At 40.0% G+C, this 16,180-nt stretch overlaps 1 protein-coding gene across 3 annotated transcripts in view; it reads left to right on the top strand.

Annotated features, from left to right (window-relative positions):
- Positions 1-1,052, top strand: part of LOC126507840 (rho GTPase-activating protein 21-like) — a 66,986-nt gene extending 65,934 nt beyond the window's left edge. For all 3 annotated transcript variants that reach the window (XM_050152647.1, XM_050152645.1, XM_050152646.1), the window contains exon 5: positions 854-1,052. In XM_050152647.1, coding sequence (XP_050008604.1) covers positions 854-936 — 83 coding nt within the window. In that variant the 3' untranslated portion in view covers positions 937-1,052. The remainder of the gene's footprint in view (positions 1-853) is intronic.
- The last annotated feature ends 15,128 nt before the right edge of the window (positions 1,053-16,180 follow it).

The following is a 16,180-nucleotide window of genomic DNA, read 5'->3' as shown; positions in this document are numbered from 1 at the left end:
ACTTTTAGATAATATCTTTCTGTGTGTTTTTTGGCCATTTGTGTAACCTACTTGTAGAAATATCTGTTGATGTCCATTGCTCATTATTTATTTTTAAAATTATTATTTTGTTATTGTATGTATATGGATGTTTTGTCTGCATATATGTCTGGGCCCCATGCTTGCTTGTTCCTGGTACTTGAGGAAGTTAGAACAGGGTGTTAGATTTCTGAACTAGAGTTACAGGTTGTGGGCCACCACGCGGGTGCTAGGAACCAAACTCAAGTCCATTTTAGTTACCGACTTGTAGGCGTTAAGTATTCCAGTCGAGAAATTAGTTAGCTGCATTATGTACAGTTGGATATCCATTGATCTTGTTTTTCAGATTCTTACTAATTTTGATACGTTCCTTATTTTAATGCAGTCTGAATGGGTAGTACTTGTTTTTAACACTTTGAGTTCTCTTTGAGAACTTTGTACCCCTTGGACACGAAGGTGCTCACTGTGGTTTCCTGAGGTGCTGCTGTTTCATCATTCACGATCAGAACTTCAATTTGCCCATCATTATTGCTTTGGTGTGTGGTTTGAGACCAAGAGAAGTTTTTTCTATAATTTTTATTTTCATTCCCACAGTGTTTAGTGTAAAGTCTGTACCTTTTCAATTACTGTGTAGCGAAAATTGCCTTGCTCATAGTTGTCTGTCTCAGTGTTGGTCTGTCCTGGACTTTGCTCTATCCTGGGAGTTGGCTCGTGGCTTGTTATTATATAGTTTCCAAACCAGGAATTTTTTTTTTTTTTAAGAAGAGAAAAAGAACAGGATAGAGACCATAGGTACTTACGAAGCCCCAAATACTTACTATCTGATTCTTTACAGACACACATCATTCGTGTTGTTCCTGTTTCCCTGGTCATTTTATTTGCATCAAGACAGCACCGCTTTTGATTGTTTTGGTTTGAGAGGTGGCTTTATCCTGCAGCGTATTCTTCCATTTGTTCACGATACCTTGCTGGGCTGAGGTGTAAGTAACTTGGTGCTTTGTCTCCGACTCAGCATTAAACCCACAAACAGGAAAAAAGAAAAATAAAAAAAAATTCCAGGCTATTTTAATTATTATGTAGTATCATAAAAGTTTTAGAATTAGGCTTCAGTTGCTAGAATTTTTATTATGTCTGCATTACTTAGAATATGTAAATGAATACTTGCTTTTAGGAGGCAGAGGCAGGTGTATCTGAGTTGTTCTGGGACAGCCAGGGATACACAATGAGTCCCAACCTCAAAAAAGCAAGCAAGCAAGCGCACGCATGCATGCACACACGCGCGCACGCCCGTGTGCGCGCTCTCTCTCTCTCTCTCTCTCTCTCTCTCTCTCACTCACACACACACACACACACACACACACACACACACACACACACCTAAAACCAAACAAAATCCTTGGCTTGTTGAAGAGTGTAGATTAGTTGGTCTGCATTTTTTGCTTTTTCTCTGTCCATCTTTTGATATAATGAATGTGTATATATTGGTTGGATTTTTAGGTGTTAAACCAACTTTGTATTGCTGACCTAGCCAAGCTTATTCCTACTGTCATGCTTATTATCATCAACTTTGGCTTTTCTATTTGAAGATTCTGGCTTCTCTGCTCAGTGACTGTTGAGATTAGCAGTCACAGAGCAGCAGCAGCTCATGCAAGAGCATTGGTAGGGGAAAGATTACGATGGACAAATAATCAAAGAGGAGGGCCGCAATACAGATCTGGCCCTAAGGCAGAAAAGTGAAGGGATGATTTGTTAGGAGAAGCCTCAGACTTCAGTCTGCATTTAAGGAAGGCCAGCAAGCGGTAGATGGGTTGGGAGAACTCTGCTTTGGGCAGCAGCTGGGACATGCTGGCTTGGCTGGACAGTGGATCTAATGGCTGGAGAACTGCTACCTGCAGAAGGTTCTCAGAGGGAAATGTGGGCATGGCATCTTCATGCTTGATAGCCTGGCCTTCTTCCTCCTCTCCATCCCAGCTGAAGGCATTTGATCCTTTCCAGGCTGGTCCTGCACACCTTGCTTCCCTCCCAGCCTTTGGAGACTGTGAGGCTCTTTGCCTTGTCTAGCTTTCCTGTGGTCCACGAGAGGAAGTTGACCATGAAGCCAGTTAGCAAGCTATATGTATTTAGAAACTTAGATACTGATAACTAATGAAAATTTTCATTTGTTTAATCTTTTACATTTATTTATATATATATGTATTTATTTATTATGTGTATAAGTGTTTGTTTTGCCTGTATGTATGTCTGTGCACTACTTTCATGCCTGATTTCTTCAGAGGACAAAAGAGGTCATCGAATCACCTGAAACTAGAGTTACAGATGGTGTGATCTGCTGTGTAGTTGCTGAGAACCGAACTCCTGTCCTCTGGAAGAGCAGCCAGTGTTCTTAACAACTGAACTCTCTCTCCAGCCCTTTGTTTAATCTTTGTTGTAAGAATCTGTTGATTCAGACTTACTTATAAATTCCTTTTTGAGACTAAAAAAGCCATTTTTCCTTCATGTTTTCTACTTGATATGTTAAGTGATATATTTTTATTCTTTTAATAGTTAGCTTGGTAACTCTGCTTACGCTCTCCTGCCTGCATATCATTGTTGTGCTGTATTGAAGTTTAGTTTTTATTTAATGGAATTCCTTTGTTTTGCCCCCATTTTTGCTTTGTACATTCTTCAGTAATCTTGGAGATGCAATTCTAGTCTTACTTGGCTTCTGCGGTTGCTACTAAGACATTGTAATTTGGTCATACCTTTTTGGAGGTAAACACACAGACATGCACACATGACACAGACACATGCACACATGCCACAGATACACGCACAAAACAGACACACACCAAACACAGAATTGTACACAGAACAGAGGACACGCACACAAAACACATACACATGTACACACACAGCGCACTTAAGTTTTTTTTTCCCCTGTACCTTTAATGCTCAGACATTTCTAATGGTGTAGCAGAGGGAGGATCTGATATCAGGTGGAGGCGGTGGAACTTCTCAGGACTGTGCCGTCTTTTCTCCTCATATTCTATCACTGTCTGGTTCTTTCCGAGGCCTCAGTTAAATATTTTCTTTTTTTGTTTGCTTGTTTGTTCGTTTTGTTTTTGAGACAGGGTTTTTCTGTAGCTTTGGAGCCTGTCCTGGAACTAGCTCTTTTCCACGAGGCTGGTCTTAAACTCACAGAGATCCTCCTGCCTCTGCCTTCTGAGTGCTGGGATTAAATGCGTGTGCCACCGCTGCCCAGCTATATTCCTTTTTAAAATATGATTAGATTTTCATGGTTTTTACTAGATTTTTAGAAGCTAATAGAAAAGTGATAGCCAGTTTCAATTTTTTGAAGGTCTATTTTGTAGGAAATGTTTCACAATTAGTAGAAGATTGAAGATATGTTCATTAATAATACACTGGAAAAATCCCTGCTCTTGGAGACAGCTTGTTGATCATTCGTGTTTGTGGTAAATTTGGTGAGAATCCCTGCCTCTTGGATTGCCCGTTCACGCTGTGGCACTAGTGCAGGTTTGGTGCTACGAAGTATGAAGCCAAGGCTGGTCATGAGATTGTACAAAGGAGACACTTAGTTGTTCCTGGCTGCCTTCCCCCTCCTCCCTCGCTGTGCTGGTCTCCTTCCCTCTTTCCGCCCCTCCTTTTCTTGTGTAAAGAATCAGGATCTCTTTGTGTTGACTTGGCACTCTTGGACTCCTAGGCTCAAGTAATCTTCCCTCCTTAGCCTTTCAAGTCAGGGACAGATCCACTCCAAGATCCACTCCACTTAGCTATCAATGTATTTTTGAAATGATTCCTCTGTATTCTTCTCAGAGCAAAAGTTATGAAGGGCAAGAAATGCCTCAGATGGCTGAATTTTCAGTGAGTAGGTCCCTGGCACATAGTAGGAGCTTATGTGCACCAGTGACCATTGAATAAAGGGAAGGACGGTGACAGCTGTGGTGATGGCTACCATGGTGCTGTTCCTGAGCGACTGCTGCCCGTGCTGCAGGGCTTTGCTTGTGGTCTGTATCTGCTATGTGTGAGAAAACTAGTTCTGTCTCTCCTTTCTTACTCCCCATAGTCTCTGCAACTCAAGGGTTGATTTAGAAACCACATTTTAAATAACTAAGTGTATGTATGAGAAAATAATGAAAATAGAAAAATCTTGGACTTACATAGAAGCTCAGACTCTGTAGGTGAGAAATTTAGAAGTAAGTCTTGATATTACTTAGAGGTAAAGAATGGTAATCTATGATGAAGGGAATTCAGCTGGATTAAAGTAAATATCAGAAATCTGCTTTTTAGGAGTAAACTTTTAAAAGTTGAAAAAACTAATACGTGAAGTTAACTTGGTGGTCAATAAATCAGATGTAATTTCAGAATATCTTTAAGAACTCTAAGCCCTTTTTTAAATATGAAAGAGCTTCAGAGAGCTAACTGGAGGCTTTGGGCAGAGGGATATAGTTGTAAAAGAGTGAGCAAAGTTCACACAGTCTGCCCAGTCTCTGCAGCATGACCGTCTGCTCTACAGATATTCTCTCTCAGGACTGTCGCCTTGGGCAGCCCTGTAATGGGGGTGGGGGGTGGGGGGGTGTTGAGCTGTATTTTCCTAGCTGTTTGGTAACTTGTGACCTGGCTCACAGACACCACTCGGCTGGATTACCCCGGTCTTGTTTCAGATTGCTTTCCAGCCAGCCTATACAGAAAGTATGGGATTCCTAACTTCATAAAAGTTAATTGTGGGATTTACAGCCCCTGCTTTTGACGTTTAGCACATAACTTCTCTTCATTGGCATGAAAACAAAACAGACATGTGTGCAGCTAAATGCTGAGCACAATAAACTAAGAAATCCATTTCTTGTTTTGTCATTCACTTAGCAAACATGAGCCAGACACTAAACTGATTGCGTGGAAGGAAGCATTGTGGCCTCTAACCTCACTTCCCTCAGAGTGTTGATCAGATGCCGCCTGATACAGTGGACTTCCTCAACCATTTAGTAAAAACAGCCCTGCCTTTCATGTTCTCTTTCCTTCTCCTCCTGTGTGGTGTTCTCCATCATCACCTCACACTAATTTCTTCACTACTTTCCCCCTCGCAGTTGAAATATAGGCCAAGAAGTTTTGGTTTTTCTTTTTTTTGTTTTCTTCCTTCAAACTCAGAATAATCTCTGCCATGCATTTATTGGAAATATACAGACCCACACATATGACACTCTGATTTCAAGAAACTTGTAATCTGTTGGAAGGTAGAAATATAAAATAACTCTTTTAAAGTACTGAAAGAAAGTGTACAGCTGTTACAGGATTGTGGCGGAATGAATTATTTTTACACCAGGAAAGAGTGCTTAGGTGACCATTGGTTAGATTGTTGATGGACTTAATGCGGAGGAAGGAAAAACAGCACATGCTGAAGTGATATTTGCCTAGCTTTGGGGAAGAGCGGGGTGGGGTGGATTGTGTGTATTCGTTGTGGGTGACTGATACATGGAGAGTCATACTTAGCTTTTCTAGGTTGAGTAGGTTGAATGATGAAAACTCTGTGAATCAAAGGATGCTAGAAGGAAGCATCTTCCTGTCCCCAGGGAGTGGGGTTCAGTTTGGGATCAGGAGCTTTTCTGATGATCACTAGGGCACAGAGCCTGGAGTTCTTGAGGAGGACCAGCCTTTTGTCGATATGCTAGGGTTAGGTCCCCAGCATAATGAAACCATCCGGAGAGCATGGGACCTCAGAGTAAAGATGGGGCCAGGGAAGATAATGTCTAATGATGGCCAGAGCAAGACAAATCAGGAAAAAGATGTAGTGACATTACATTTGTATGTTAATAAATAAAGATTGCCTGAAGTTCTAAAAGTACAACAGCCACCCACTGACTCTCATCTTTGTGTTAGTCCTGCTTCCAGGAGTCTCAGAATGAGGCTGGGGCTGAGCGCTGTCTACAGTCCTTCACAGTGCTGGGATTAAGGGCGTGCGGGCTCCACTACTGCCTGGTTTCTGTGGCAGACTAGTGTGGCTACTTGGGTTAAAGGTGTGTGTCACCACTGCCTGGTCTGTAAGACTAATCAGTGCAGCTGTTTTATCTCTGAACTTCAGGCAAGCTTTATTTATTAAAATACAAATGAAATATTACTATAGAAAGATCTGAGGACAACCAGAGTTGGCGCTTTGCTAATTAAGGGATGGTAATTTTGAGGTGTCAGCGAAAAGCTTGTCATTGTGGCAGAAAATACATTACGACGGTGGCCAGAAGGATACTCTCTGACAAGTAGCACATTAGTGACATTACACAGGACAGTGGAGTTGACAGAGATTGAATTAGGATGTTTGTTAGAACATCAACCCATGCCCAGAGAGAGCAGTGTCACCACGCTGAGTTTGTATGCCTGTCCTGGGGATATTTGTTCATATCAGAAAACCCTGAAATACAAGTGTCTGGAGATGAGTGAGTGCATCAGCACTGGCAGAAACACAACACCAGTCAGAGCCGCATGGACGAGAGAAAGGGCGCTTCGGGGAGATGATGTTGGGTTGATTGAAGTGCATACACAAGAAGTGGTAGCTGTGGACCAAGACTCTGAAGAAGGCTGTGAGGGCTAAGTTCTTGCTTGAGAACAGGACACAGGAGAAATGAAAACTTAGCGTTTAAAAAATAAAATGAGACCAGAGCAGCAGAAGTACAGGAAATAGGAGACAGATCCAGTGTGACCTGGGCTGCAGGGAGAGCAGGTTAAAACTGCAGAAGTTTGGAAGAGCAGCCTCGAGGGAACAGGAGTTGAACAGCAAGAGTCTTTCCTGAGCAGAAACCTGACTGAACTTAGGAAGCAGTTTACTGTGTGGCTCAGCTTCATCAGCTGTATTGCTGGGCCGGAAACTGGAGGAACTGGAGGCAGAGCTGGTGTGTAGTCGGTCTTCTGTCTAGTCAGATGGGCATACTGCATACTCTGAAAGGTTGCTAAGTTTTGTTGAGATGTGCGTCTGTAGATGATCTTAGAGAGACTCCTGAGGGAGGCTGGTGGTCTTGACCAGTAGAGAAGGCACAAAGGAAGTTCTTGACAAGACTGAGAGTTCAGAGATGGAAAGTTGTTGCTTATGATTAAGAGTGCTGTAACAATTTGGTTGGTCAGAGAAATCACAACCTATCATAGCAAAAAAAAAAAAAAAAAAAAAAAAACAAAACAAAATGGGGCTGTGACTCTAGGCATGATACATGACTTTTGAAACTGCTAAGACTTAGAGAAAAATCTGACATCTTGTGAACTTGAAATACTCTGAAAGGTAATCGTGGGGCTATTTTGTTCATAATAAGAAAATCACTATGAAACGGTAAATTTTTGTTGGGTGATAACATGCTCCCTGTGTTTCTGCCTAGCTAGAACGCTAACATTTTTCGACTCATGCCTGACACCTAGTGGTGTTATACTTACACTACTCTCATTGCCTGCCCTGGCTCTGAACTGACCAGGACAGGAGACAAAAGCTCTTTTACTGTAGGCATCTTCCAGTGTGACATTTGTGTCAGAGGGTATTTATGGAGCATCTTACATGCCAGGTACCATTCTGTGCACTTGAGATATTCAAGTGACATGTTTTCTCTTCTATAAACTCAGAGAATTTGAAAATATAGCTGAGTAAATTGGCAATAAACTCACTGTATTTTAACATATAGCTGAACAGGACCACTGCACGCTCACAGAACTTGAATATATAGCTAAGCAGATCTACTATTAACTCAATCGATTTTGAATCTATAACTTAGCAGATTACTACTAACCCATGAAATTTGAATCTATAGCTGAGCAGATCCACTACTAACTCATTGAATTTGAATTTATAACTGAGTAGATCTACTATTACCCCGTAAAATTTGAATATGTAGCTGAGCAGATCCACAGGATGGGTAACTTGTTTATAAACTTAACATAGGATTGTCTTGTGATTTTCACATGTGAGACATTTTTGTGTTTGTCTCAGGGTTTTGGGGGCTGTGTCAGTCATTCATGTTAAGTAGCTGTTTAAGAAGATAAAACTTGGTTTGTGCTCAGTGTATGTGAGAAACCGTGCAGAGTACTCCGTACCGTGGAGACTCACTGGAGTAGTTTGCCGATTTGCCTGTACGTTAACACTAAACTTATCTTTCAGCTATCCTTGCTGAAGTATTTACAGTATTTATGAATGAATCAACATCTGGGGTATAATTTGAAATGTTTCATAAGTATATGAGTGTGCTTACATGGAACAGGATTTTCATAGCTCTTTAGATAGGCTCCTGGGGTTCGTGGTATTAGCTGTCTGGTTCTGAGTATATGACATACATTACCATGGCAAAAAGTCTTAAAGATCTGAATGTATCTGATTTGAAAGAGTTTTAACATAAGTGAGTTCAAATATAGTCTTTTTAAGGTTTTAAAATATTTTTTAACTCCATTATTTAAAGGTCAGGTTGTATAAAGGAAGTATGTATTTGATGAAGTATATGCAATTGTGATTGAAACATGACAGATCTCATCCCAGTTCCATTCCGACATTATTATAACTTGAGGTCAGGTTCTCTGAAATTGCAGACTGGGAGATAAAACTAGCTAGCATTCTGAAAATGAGCATGCCAAATAGAATTTGGAGAACATGTTGGTTTAATAAGTTACTTTTTCCCATTTGCTTTGCCCTTACCACAAAAGAAGAAAAGGAGGATAACAAATCAGCTGTAGCATTTTAGTGTTTGATTATATGATTTTTTTATCATGAAGTAGTGTTTATTTTAGGATATTAAGATGACTTTTATAACTGGATGTGGTGACTCGTGCCTGTAATCACAGCCTTTAGAGTTGAGACAGAAGGGTTGCTGTGAGTTCAGGATCAGCCTGGTGACAAGAGCTAGTGCCGGTGGTACAGTGGCGCAAAGCATGGGCTGTATGACCGGCAATGGGATTGCTGGGTCTTACGGATTTTTTCCCATTTATTTATTTGACAGTACTTTATACTGTTTTCCATAATGGTTGTTGTGTTGGTTAGTTTTATGTGAACTTGGCATATGCTAGAATAGAGCCATTTGGCCGTTTGGGAAGAGGGTCTCTTTGGTTTTTTGTTTGTTTTTTGTCAATGTGATTTTTACTCATTGACTTAATAGCCTACTGCAATTTATTGGTCCCAGTTAATTTGCATTTATGTGTATAATGGTTATTTATTATTTGTATTGATCTTAGTTTTGAAAAACAACCTAGTAAAGAAATTCATATTTCAGTGGACTTGGACAATGCCAGAGGCTCCACAGTTCCCTTGAGAGAACTGCCAGTGAGCTCTTCTCCAAATCTCAGTGTTAAATGTTTTTGATAGTTAAAAGCCATGTGAAGAAAAATGAGTACATAAAAGGAATTTAGATATATTTTATAGGTTAAAGCTTACAAATATTTTTATTTTTTAAATTTTTTTTGAGATTATACTATAATTGCAGCACTTTTTCCTTTCTCTTTTCCCCCTCCAGCTTCTCCTATATACCCACCTCCCTACTCTAAAATTCATGGGTTCTTTTCCTTGGTAGTTTTTACTATTTTTGATTGTGTGTGTGGCGCGCGCGCGCGTGTGTGTGTGTGTGTGTGTGTGTGTGTGTGTGTGTGTATTTCTTCCTAAATCTACAAATAGAACCTGCTCAGTCCGTACTACATTACTCGTGTATGTTTCCGAGACTGACCACTTGGTATTGATTAACCAGCCAGGGCACTCTTTGCTGTGGAAAGCTGGTTCTCCCATTTTGAGCATTCCTTAGTGGCCTGTGAGTCTTCGTCTATGATTGAGGACACATTAGTTCCCCTCGGTGTCAGCCTGTTTATTGGCATTGTCTTTGTTCTACTCATGTTTGGGCTTTTCTGCCAATGTGACTTCATGGGTATAGCTTCTCTGACATTTCTAGGAGACAATTTTACAGCAAACATCCTGTTCTCTGGCTTTTACAATCTTTCTGCCCCTCTTTGGCAATGATCCCTGAGCTTTAGATGTAGGAGTAATTCTTTCATATGTACCTCTGGAACTGAGCTTCACAGCTCTGCATTTTGATCAGCTGTCATTTTATATAATGATCTCCATCTGTTGCAAAGAGAAGGTCCCTTGATGAAGAGAGAGGACTGCACTTATCTGTGGGTATGAGGATAAATATCTAATAGGTGGTTAGGGGTTATGCCGACTTAGGAAAGAAGCAATTACAGGTTCTCCAAGATCTATGACTTCACTAGCCCCAGGTAACTGGCTAGATTTCCAAGACCAGACATTACTTTCCTCTTGTTGAGCAATTAGATTGCTGTTGGTTACTGCATAGGTATGTATGCCACTATTGCACACTTGGGGTTATCATGCCATGCTGATTGTTGTGGTTTATAGGCATCATACATAGCTGGGTAAAACTATTGGTTGCTTCCTCCCTGACGCGTTTTGGTATCATGAGAGCTAGTTCTCAGGGAGGAGACATTCAGGTCAGATCCAACTTGGATCCTCTGGGTGGAATATGATCTGCCCATATATTCAACTTCATGAGTTAATAGTGGACCTACTCAACTTTATATTCAGTTTCATGAGTTAATAGTGAATCAGTTCAGCCATATATTCAAACTTCATGAGTTAATTGCAGATCTGCTCAGTTACATATTCAAATTCAGTGCATGATGACTTAGCAATAGTGACTTAACTTTCACTTCTTGGAAGCAACCAGGGACTTTGGGACTCTCTTTGACAACCTTGACCAATAAGAGGACTTCCCATGCTTGGTGTTATGGTGTTTGCTAAATAGTTTGTGGCTCTTGAGGGGAGCCTTATTAGCCCAGATGGGATAATTTCATTTAAACAGTGTATGTTTATGTATATTCAAACTTAGGTGTATTATATTTTTAGGTTGATAGATTAATAGTATGATTTCTTCCTTATGATATTTTTTCTGACATCCTTACCATTAATTTTACCCTCTTCCCTCCTTCTGTATTTATCTCCCACCCTCCTTTGGTAATTAACACCTCCCCTAGTTTTCCACTCCCCCCTTTAGATCAGTCAATCAGTCCCTGCCAAGGTATGCAGTCCACTATTGATCAATCAATCAATCTCTGTTGCAAGAGGACTGTTCATTGAGAAAATGCCTCCACTTCTGCCTGCATTTTCTTTAGTTATAATTGATGGAAGACCCCAGCCCACTGTGGATCGTGACAGCTTAGGACGGATGGTCCTGAGTTGTGTATGAAAACAGCCATTGAAGCCATAGTGACCAAGCCTGTTAAGTGGTGCTTCTCCTTGGCCCCGGCTCCAGTTCTTGCCTTGCCTTTCCTCAGTGAGAGGAAGAGACCTGTAAGAGAAATAAACCTTTTCCAGTCCCAAGTTGCCTTTGGCCATGGTGTTTTATCACAGCAGTAGAAACTCTAAGACATCTGTACCACTTTAAGTTGCCCAGTGGACAGGGCTTCCCTTTTTCTGGTCCTTGCCAGCACTTGTTACTTTTGTCTTCTAGTGCACTGTGGTTTTGGCTTGTATTTTTTTGCTACTTAGTGATGTGGAATGCTTGCTTTCACTCTGTATTGACCACCTAATAATATGTCTGCTGAGAAGTGTCTGCTTACGTGTGTTGCCCATTTTTTATCTGGTTGATTTTTTTTTTTTTTGCTATTGAGTTTTTGTAGTTTCTTAATATTTTGGTTATTGACTTTTCAGAGGTGTAATTTGCAGTATCTTATCTTATTCTATGTGATATCTTTTGACTGTGATGATTATTTCCTATTTCTATGCAGAATCATTTTAGTTTAATATAATCTCATTTATTTATCAGCTTTTATTTGCTGTATTTCTGGGCAATGTGAATATAAGTGTGTACACATATTTGTGTACACATGACTACTGTTTTTTTCAGTCAATCATAGGTACGTTACTTTGTTCTAGAACTGTAGGATTCCGTGGTTGTCATGATCTCTTACTTTATGAATCTTTCAGGGTTGCTTTTGTAACTGGCCATCTTAGTTTGGGTTTTTATTGCTGTGAAGAAACCCCGTGATCACAGCAAGTCTAAAAATTGGTATAGCTCACTTACTGTTTCAGAGGTTCAGTTCATTATCATCATGGCAAGGGTGCATGAGGTCATAAGGGCAGGCATGGTGCTGGCTACATCTTATCAGAAGGCAATAGAAAGTGGACTCGCGTATGATACTAAGTGAAACTTGAGCAAAAGCGACCTCAAAGCTCACCCCCAGAGTGACACACTTCTTCCAACAAAGCCACACCTACTTCAAGGCCGCACCTCCTAATAGTGACACTCCCTTTGCCATTTTCTTTCAAACCATCACACTGGCATAGGTCAAAGATTGTTTCTTTACGATCTGTCTACTCTTTGTACCTTCATACTAAAAATTTTCAGGTAAAATAAATGCTGCAGGTGATTTCAATTTGAGCATTCTCTAAAGAAGTTTGTTACAGATTTAAATCATCTCTCCTGACTTTAGAGATGTCATATTGTCTGAGCCACCAATCCTTTTGGAGTTGGGAATCTAGTTCACAACAGGGATATTGGAACATTTTGTGCTTGTACCTTTATGTCCTCTTCCCTTTCATTTCTGTTTTCTTTGGACTGTGCTCTTCAGCTTCCTTCTAATATGACTGTTGAGTTTAATGGATAATTTCTCAGTCAGTGTTTTCTGATTACCTGCATGGATACAAGGTTGATGTCTTCTCACAGGGCTTGTCTCCATCTGTGTGTAAACCTTGTCTGTGAACCTGGTTTAGAATAAAATGAGCATAGTCATATATATTTAATATCTTAACGTTAATGCTCACAGCAACTTTGTCAGGTAGGCGTAACTACTGTTGTTACTGCATTGCAGAGGAGCAAATTGGCGCACGTAAGCAAGTTATGTAAAAAATACTTGCCAGGTAAAAAAAGAGTGCTCAGTTAAATTTGATGCTCATATCAGTAACTAATAATTAGTGAGAACATATCAAATATTACAAATTTTGGTAGCTGGATTGGAAAGTAAATGATAAACGTGGGGTTTAAGCCATATGTCCTAGTATAGGGCCTAAGTTTTTCTGAAGTACTCCATTATCCTGGGCACAGAATATGATATCTGGACATTCAGAATTGGATGGTTCCCCCTACCTGTATATTACTAATTCTTTTTACTTAAGCACAACTGATCACATTATTGTAAAGTTTATGTGCTCTCTGATTTTAAATGTTGTCCCGAGCTTTCAGTCAGTTCATGCGTGCTTTCCATGCCTTCTTATCAAGCGTGGTCACTTCATGTAAGACCCTTTCATTTGCTTATTTTCTGCAAAGATAAAGATTTAGTTACACAAATATGTTAATATAAATACTTAGAGAAGGTCAATAAAAAGACACCAGAGTAAGATACTTGACCTTTTAAACATGTTCTGTGTCTTCAAAAAGTCAAGAAATGGAGAAAGAAGTAAAGGAAGGAAAGTGGAAGTGACTTTCTAAGAATCACCGAGGCAGCTGTCTGGAAACAGCAATAAGTCTCCCTGTTGGATTATTAAAACTCAGGATTGGGCTTTTTGTTTTATATGTCCAGAAACTGATCTGCAAAACCTAATGTCTGATGAGATTGAATGACACACATTTTATTTACTTACATTCTATTTTTGTTTGCTTGGTGTATATGTGGCATATACGTGTTTGTACATGTGTGGATGTGGGTATACATACTTATGCAGAAATGCAAATAATTTTGGGTGTCATCTTCTATCACTTTCTACTCTGTGTTTTGAGTCATACTGCACTGAACCTGGAGCTCATGATTACAGCTGGCTGGCTGGCCAGTGCATCCCCGAGATCAGCCCGTGTAGGGCTGGTTATAACGGTGCACTGCCATGCTTGCTTTTTATGTGGGTGCTGGAGATCCAAACTCAGCAAGAAGCACTCTACCTACTGAGCGGTCTCTTTAACATTCATTCATTCGTTCGTTAGATCGTTTGTCCATTCATCTAAGACAAGGCTTGCTCAAACTCGTGATCCTAATACCTCCACCTTCTGAATGTTTAAATTATAGGGATGTACCGCATATGAGCTCAAGTTAAAACAGAATTTAATCTCCCCCGCCCCGTCTGTGTGTGTGTGTGTGTGTGTGTGTGTGTGTGTGTACTGTTAATGAGCCAAATGTCTTAACTCAAAATATAAAATCTGACTATAGAAATCGAAGACATATAAATTCCTACTGAGGCTTGCTTATATTTAAGGGATATATGAAGAACAGTTTTCATTTTTTATAAGAAGGATTAGATTAAACCCTGGTAGAATTTAGAAGAGAGTTCATTCTCAGCATATGTTATGGCTTATTGATATTGGTGACCTCTTTTTTAATCGATTCTACCTCCATAGGCATAGTGTGATGATAGGCTTATCAATAGCAAATTGATTTGGCTTCACAAAAGAAGCCATTGCAAAAGTAGTATTTCTTTTGTAAACATTAGGCCCAAATTATTTTGGTCAGCTCTCCTCTGTGTAAGTAAACTTCACTACCAGAATTTTTAGCTGTTACCACATTGCTACCCAACTAACTTTTTATTATTTTGTAGAATGTATCAATAATCATTTGTATTTAATAAATATTTGTAGCAAGCTCTTATTTTCATTTTAATATTTTATTATTTTATGTGTATGGGTGTTTGCCTGCATGTATGTCTGTGTACCACATGTGTGCCTGGTGCTGAAGGAAGCCAGAAGAGAGTATCAGATCTCCTAGAACTGGACTTACAGATGGTTATGAGCTGCCATGTGGGTGCTGGGAATTGAACTTGGATCCTCTGTAAGAGCATCTGGGGCTCTTAACTGCTGAGCCATCTCTATAGCCTCTATGTTTTATATTTTTAAATGAGACAGATGAGAGACATCAATAGAAAACAAATGTCTTTTATTTTACAAACCTTCCTATGGAAACAATGTCTTGATAAAACAAAACGTTAAATCCTCAGATCTTTAGCCAAAAAGACAAGTGGTTTTCTTTTAATGCGAGCTGTTGTAATGTTGGGTTGGTCACAAAGGGATCTAGCTAGACTAGCTTCTTTCTGGATTAGAATTCAGTGTTTTCATTTTTAATGACTTAAATTGAAATACATTTTTTTCTTCATAGTAATTGCATCTGTGCATCACCTAAAATGGCAGTACATTGTGGGAAGATGTTCCTAGGTGATTTTTGCCACTGAGTTAGTGTTGTAGTGTCTGTTTGCACATATCTAGATGGGGATGTAACTCATTGGCAAAGCTCTCACCTAAAGTGCAAGCCCTAGGTTCCATCCCAGCACTACAAAGAAAAAACAGCTAGAAATGCAGAAGAACAGCATGGCCTTTACACACATCGTGCTGTTTGGTATAGCCACTGTTTGACAAAACGTTAGGCTCATGACTGTAATTGTAAGTGGGCTTGTCTAAATAAAGCTGGACCCCTGGATTAATGTCAGTTACTGAGATGCCATGTCACTCTGCCGAGTGCTTCGTTTCTCATTCCTGCTCAGTCACAGTCTCTGGATCATGATGCCTAGCTCCAAAGCCTGAGAGAGTTAGACTAACTCTGTGCTTATTAGATGCCAGCTCCGTACCAACCGTTCTCTAGGTGCTGTGGATGTCAGGAAGAATCATACATTTCCCACCATTAGCTTTATTAGCCACACATACAGCAAATAAAGAAGCAGATATACAGTTTTTGTAGAGATACTTTCAGTGAACACAAGTTAAGAACAGACATTTTCAAGTGGCAAAGGGGTCTGTGACTGTACCACCCTGAATACTCCCAGCCATGCCTACTGGCTTCTGAAACATAAGCAGTTGATACTACAGTTGGATGGCATAGTGGTTGAGTTACTGCTTTATAGGGCATCTTTCCGACTACAGAGCTAGGTATGAACAGGAGTGACTGATTGATGGTCTGTTACTGAGAGATGTCTTTCGACATCCTTTATGCAGACATGCAGACAGTTTCATATGTGGCTGTAATGAAGCATTCTCATATGTGGCACCTTCTCCCCAGTGCTGCTGTTTAGGAAGTAGCATTAGATTACCATATGCATTTGCCTTCTTACTCAGTTACATTCTTTCTTAGAGGTTTGTGTCTTCTACTTCAGTGGTTCTCGCTAATGTCAGACTATCTGGAGCTGGTCTACAGACATTTCTTTTCTTTTCTTTCTTTCTTTCTTTCTTTTTTTTTTTTTTTT

Source organism: Alexandromys fortis, unplaced genomic scaffold (genome assembly GCF_014885135.2).
Source record: "Alexandromys fortis isolate MF-2015 unplaced genomic scaffold, M_Fortis_MF-2015_v1.1 scaffold_54, whole genome shotgun sequence".
NCBI lineage: Eukaryota > Metazoa > Chordata > Mammalia > Rodentia > Cricetidae > Alexandromys > Alexandromys fortis.
This window is presented reverse-complemented; position numbering and strand designations above follow the sequence as displayed.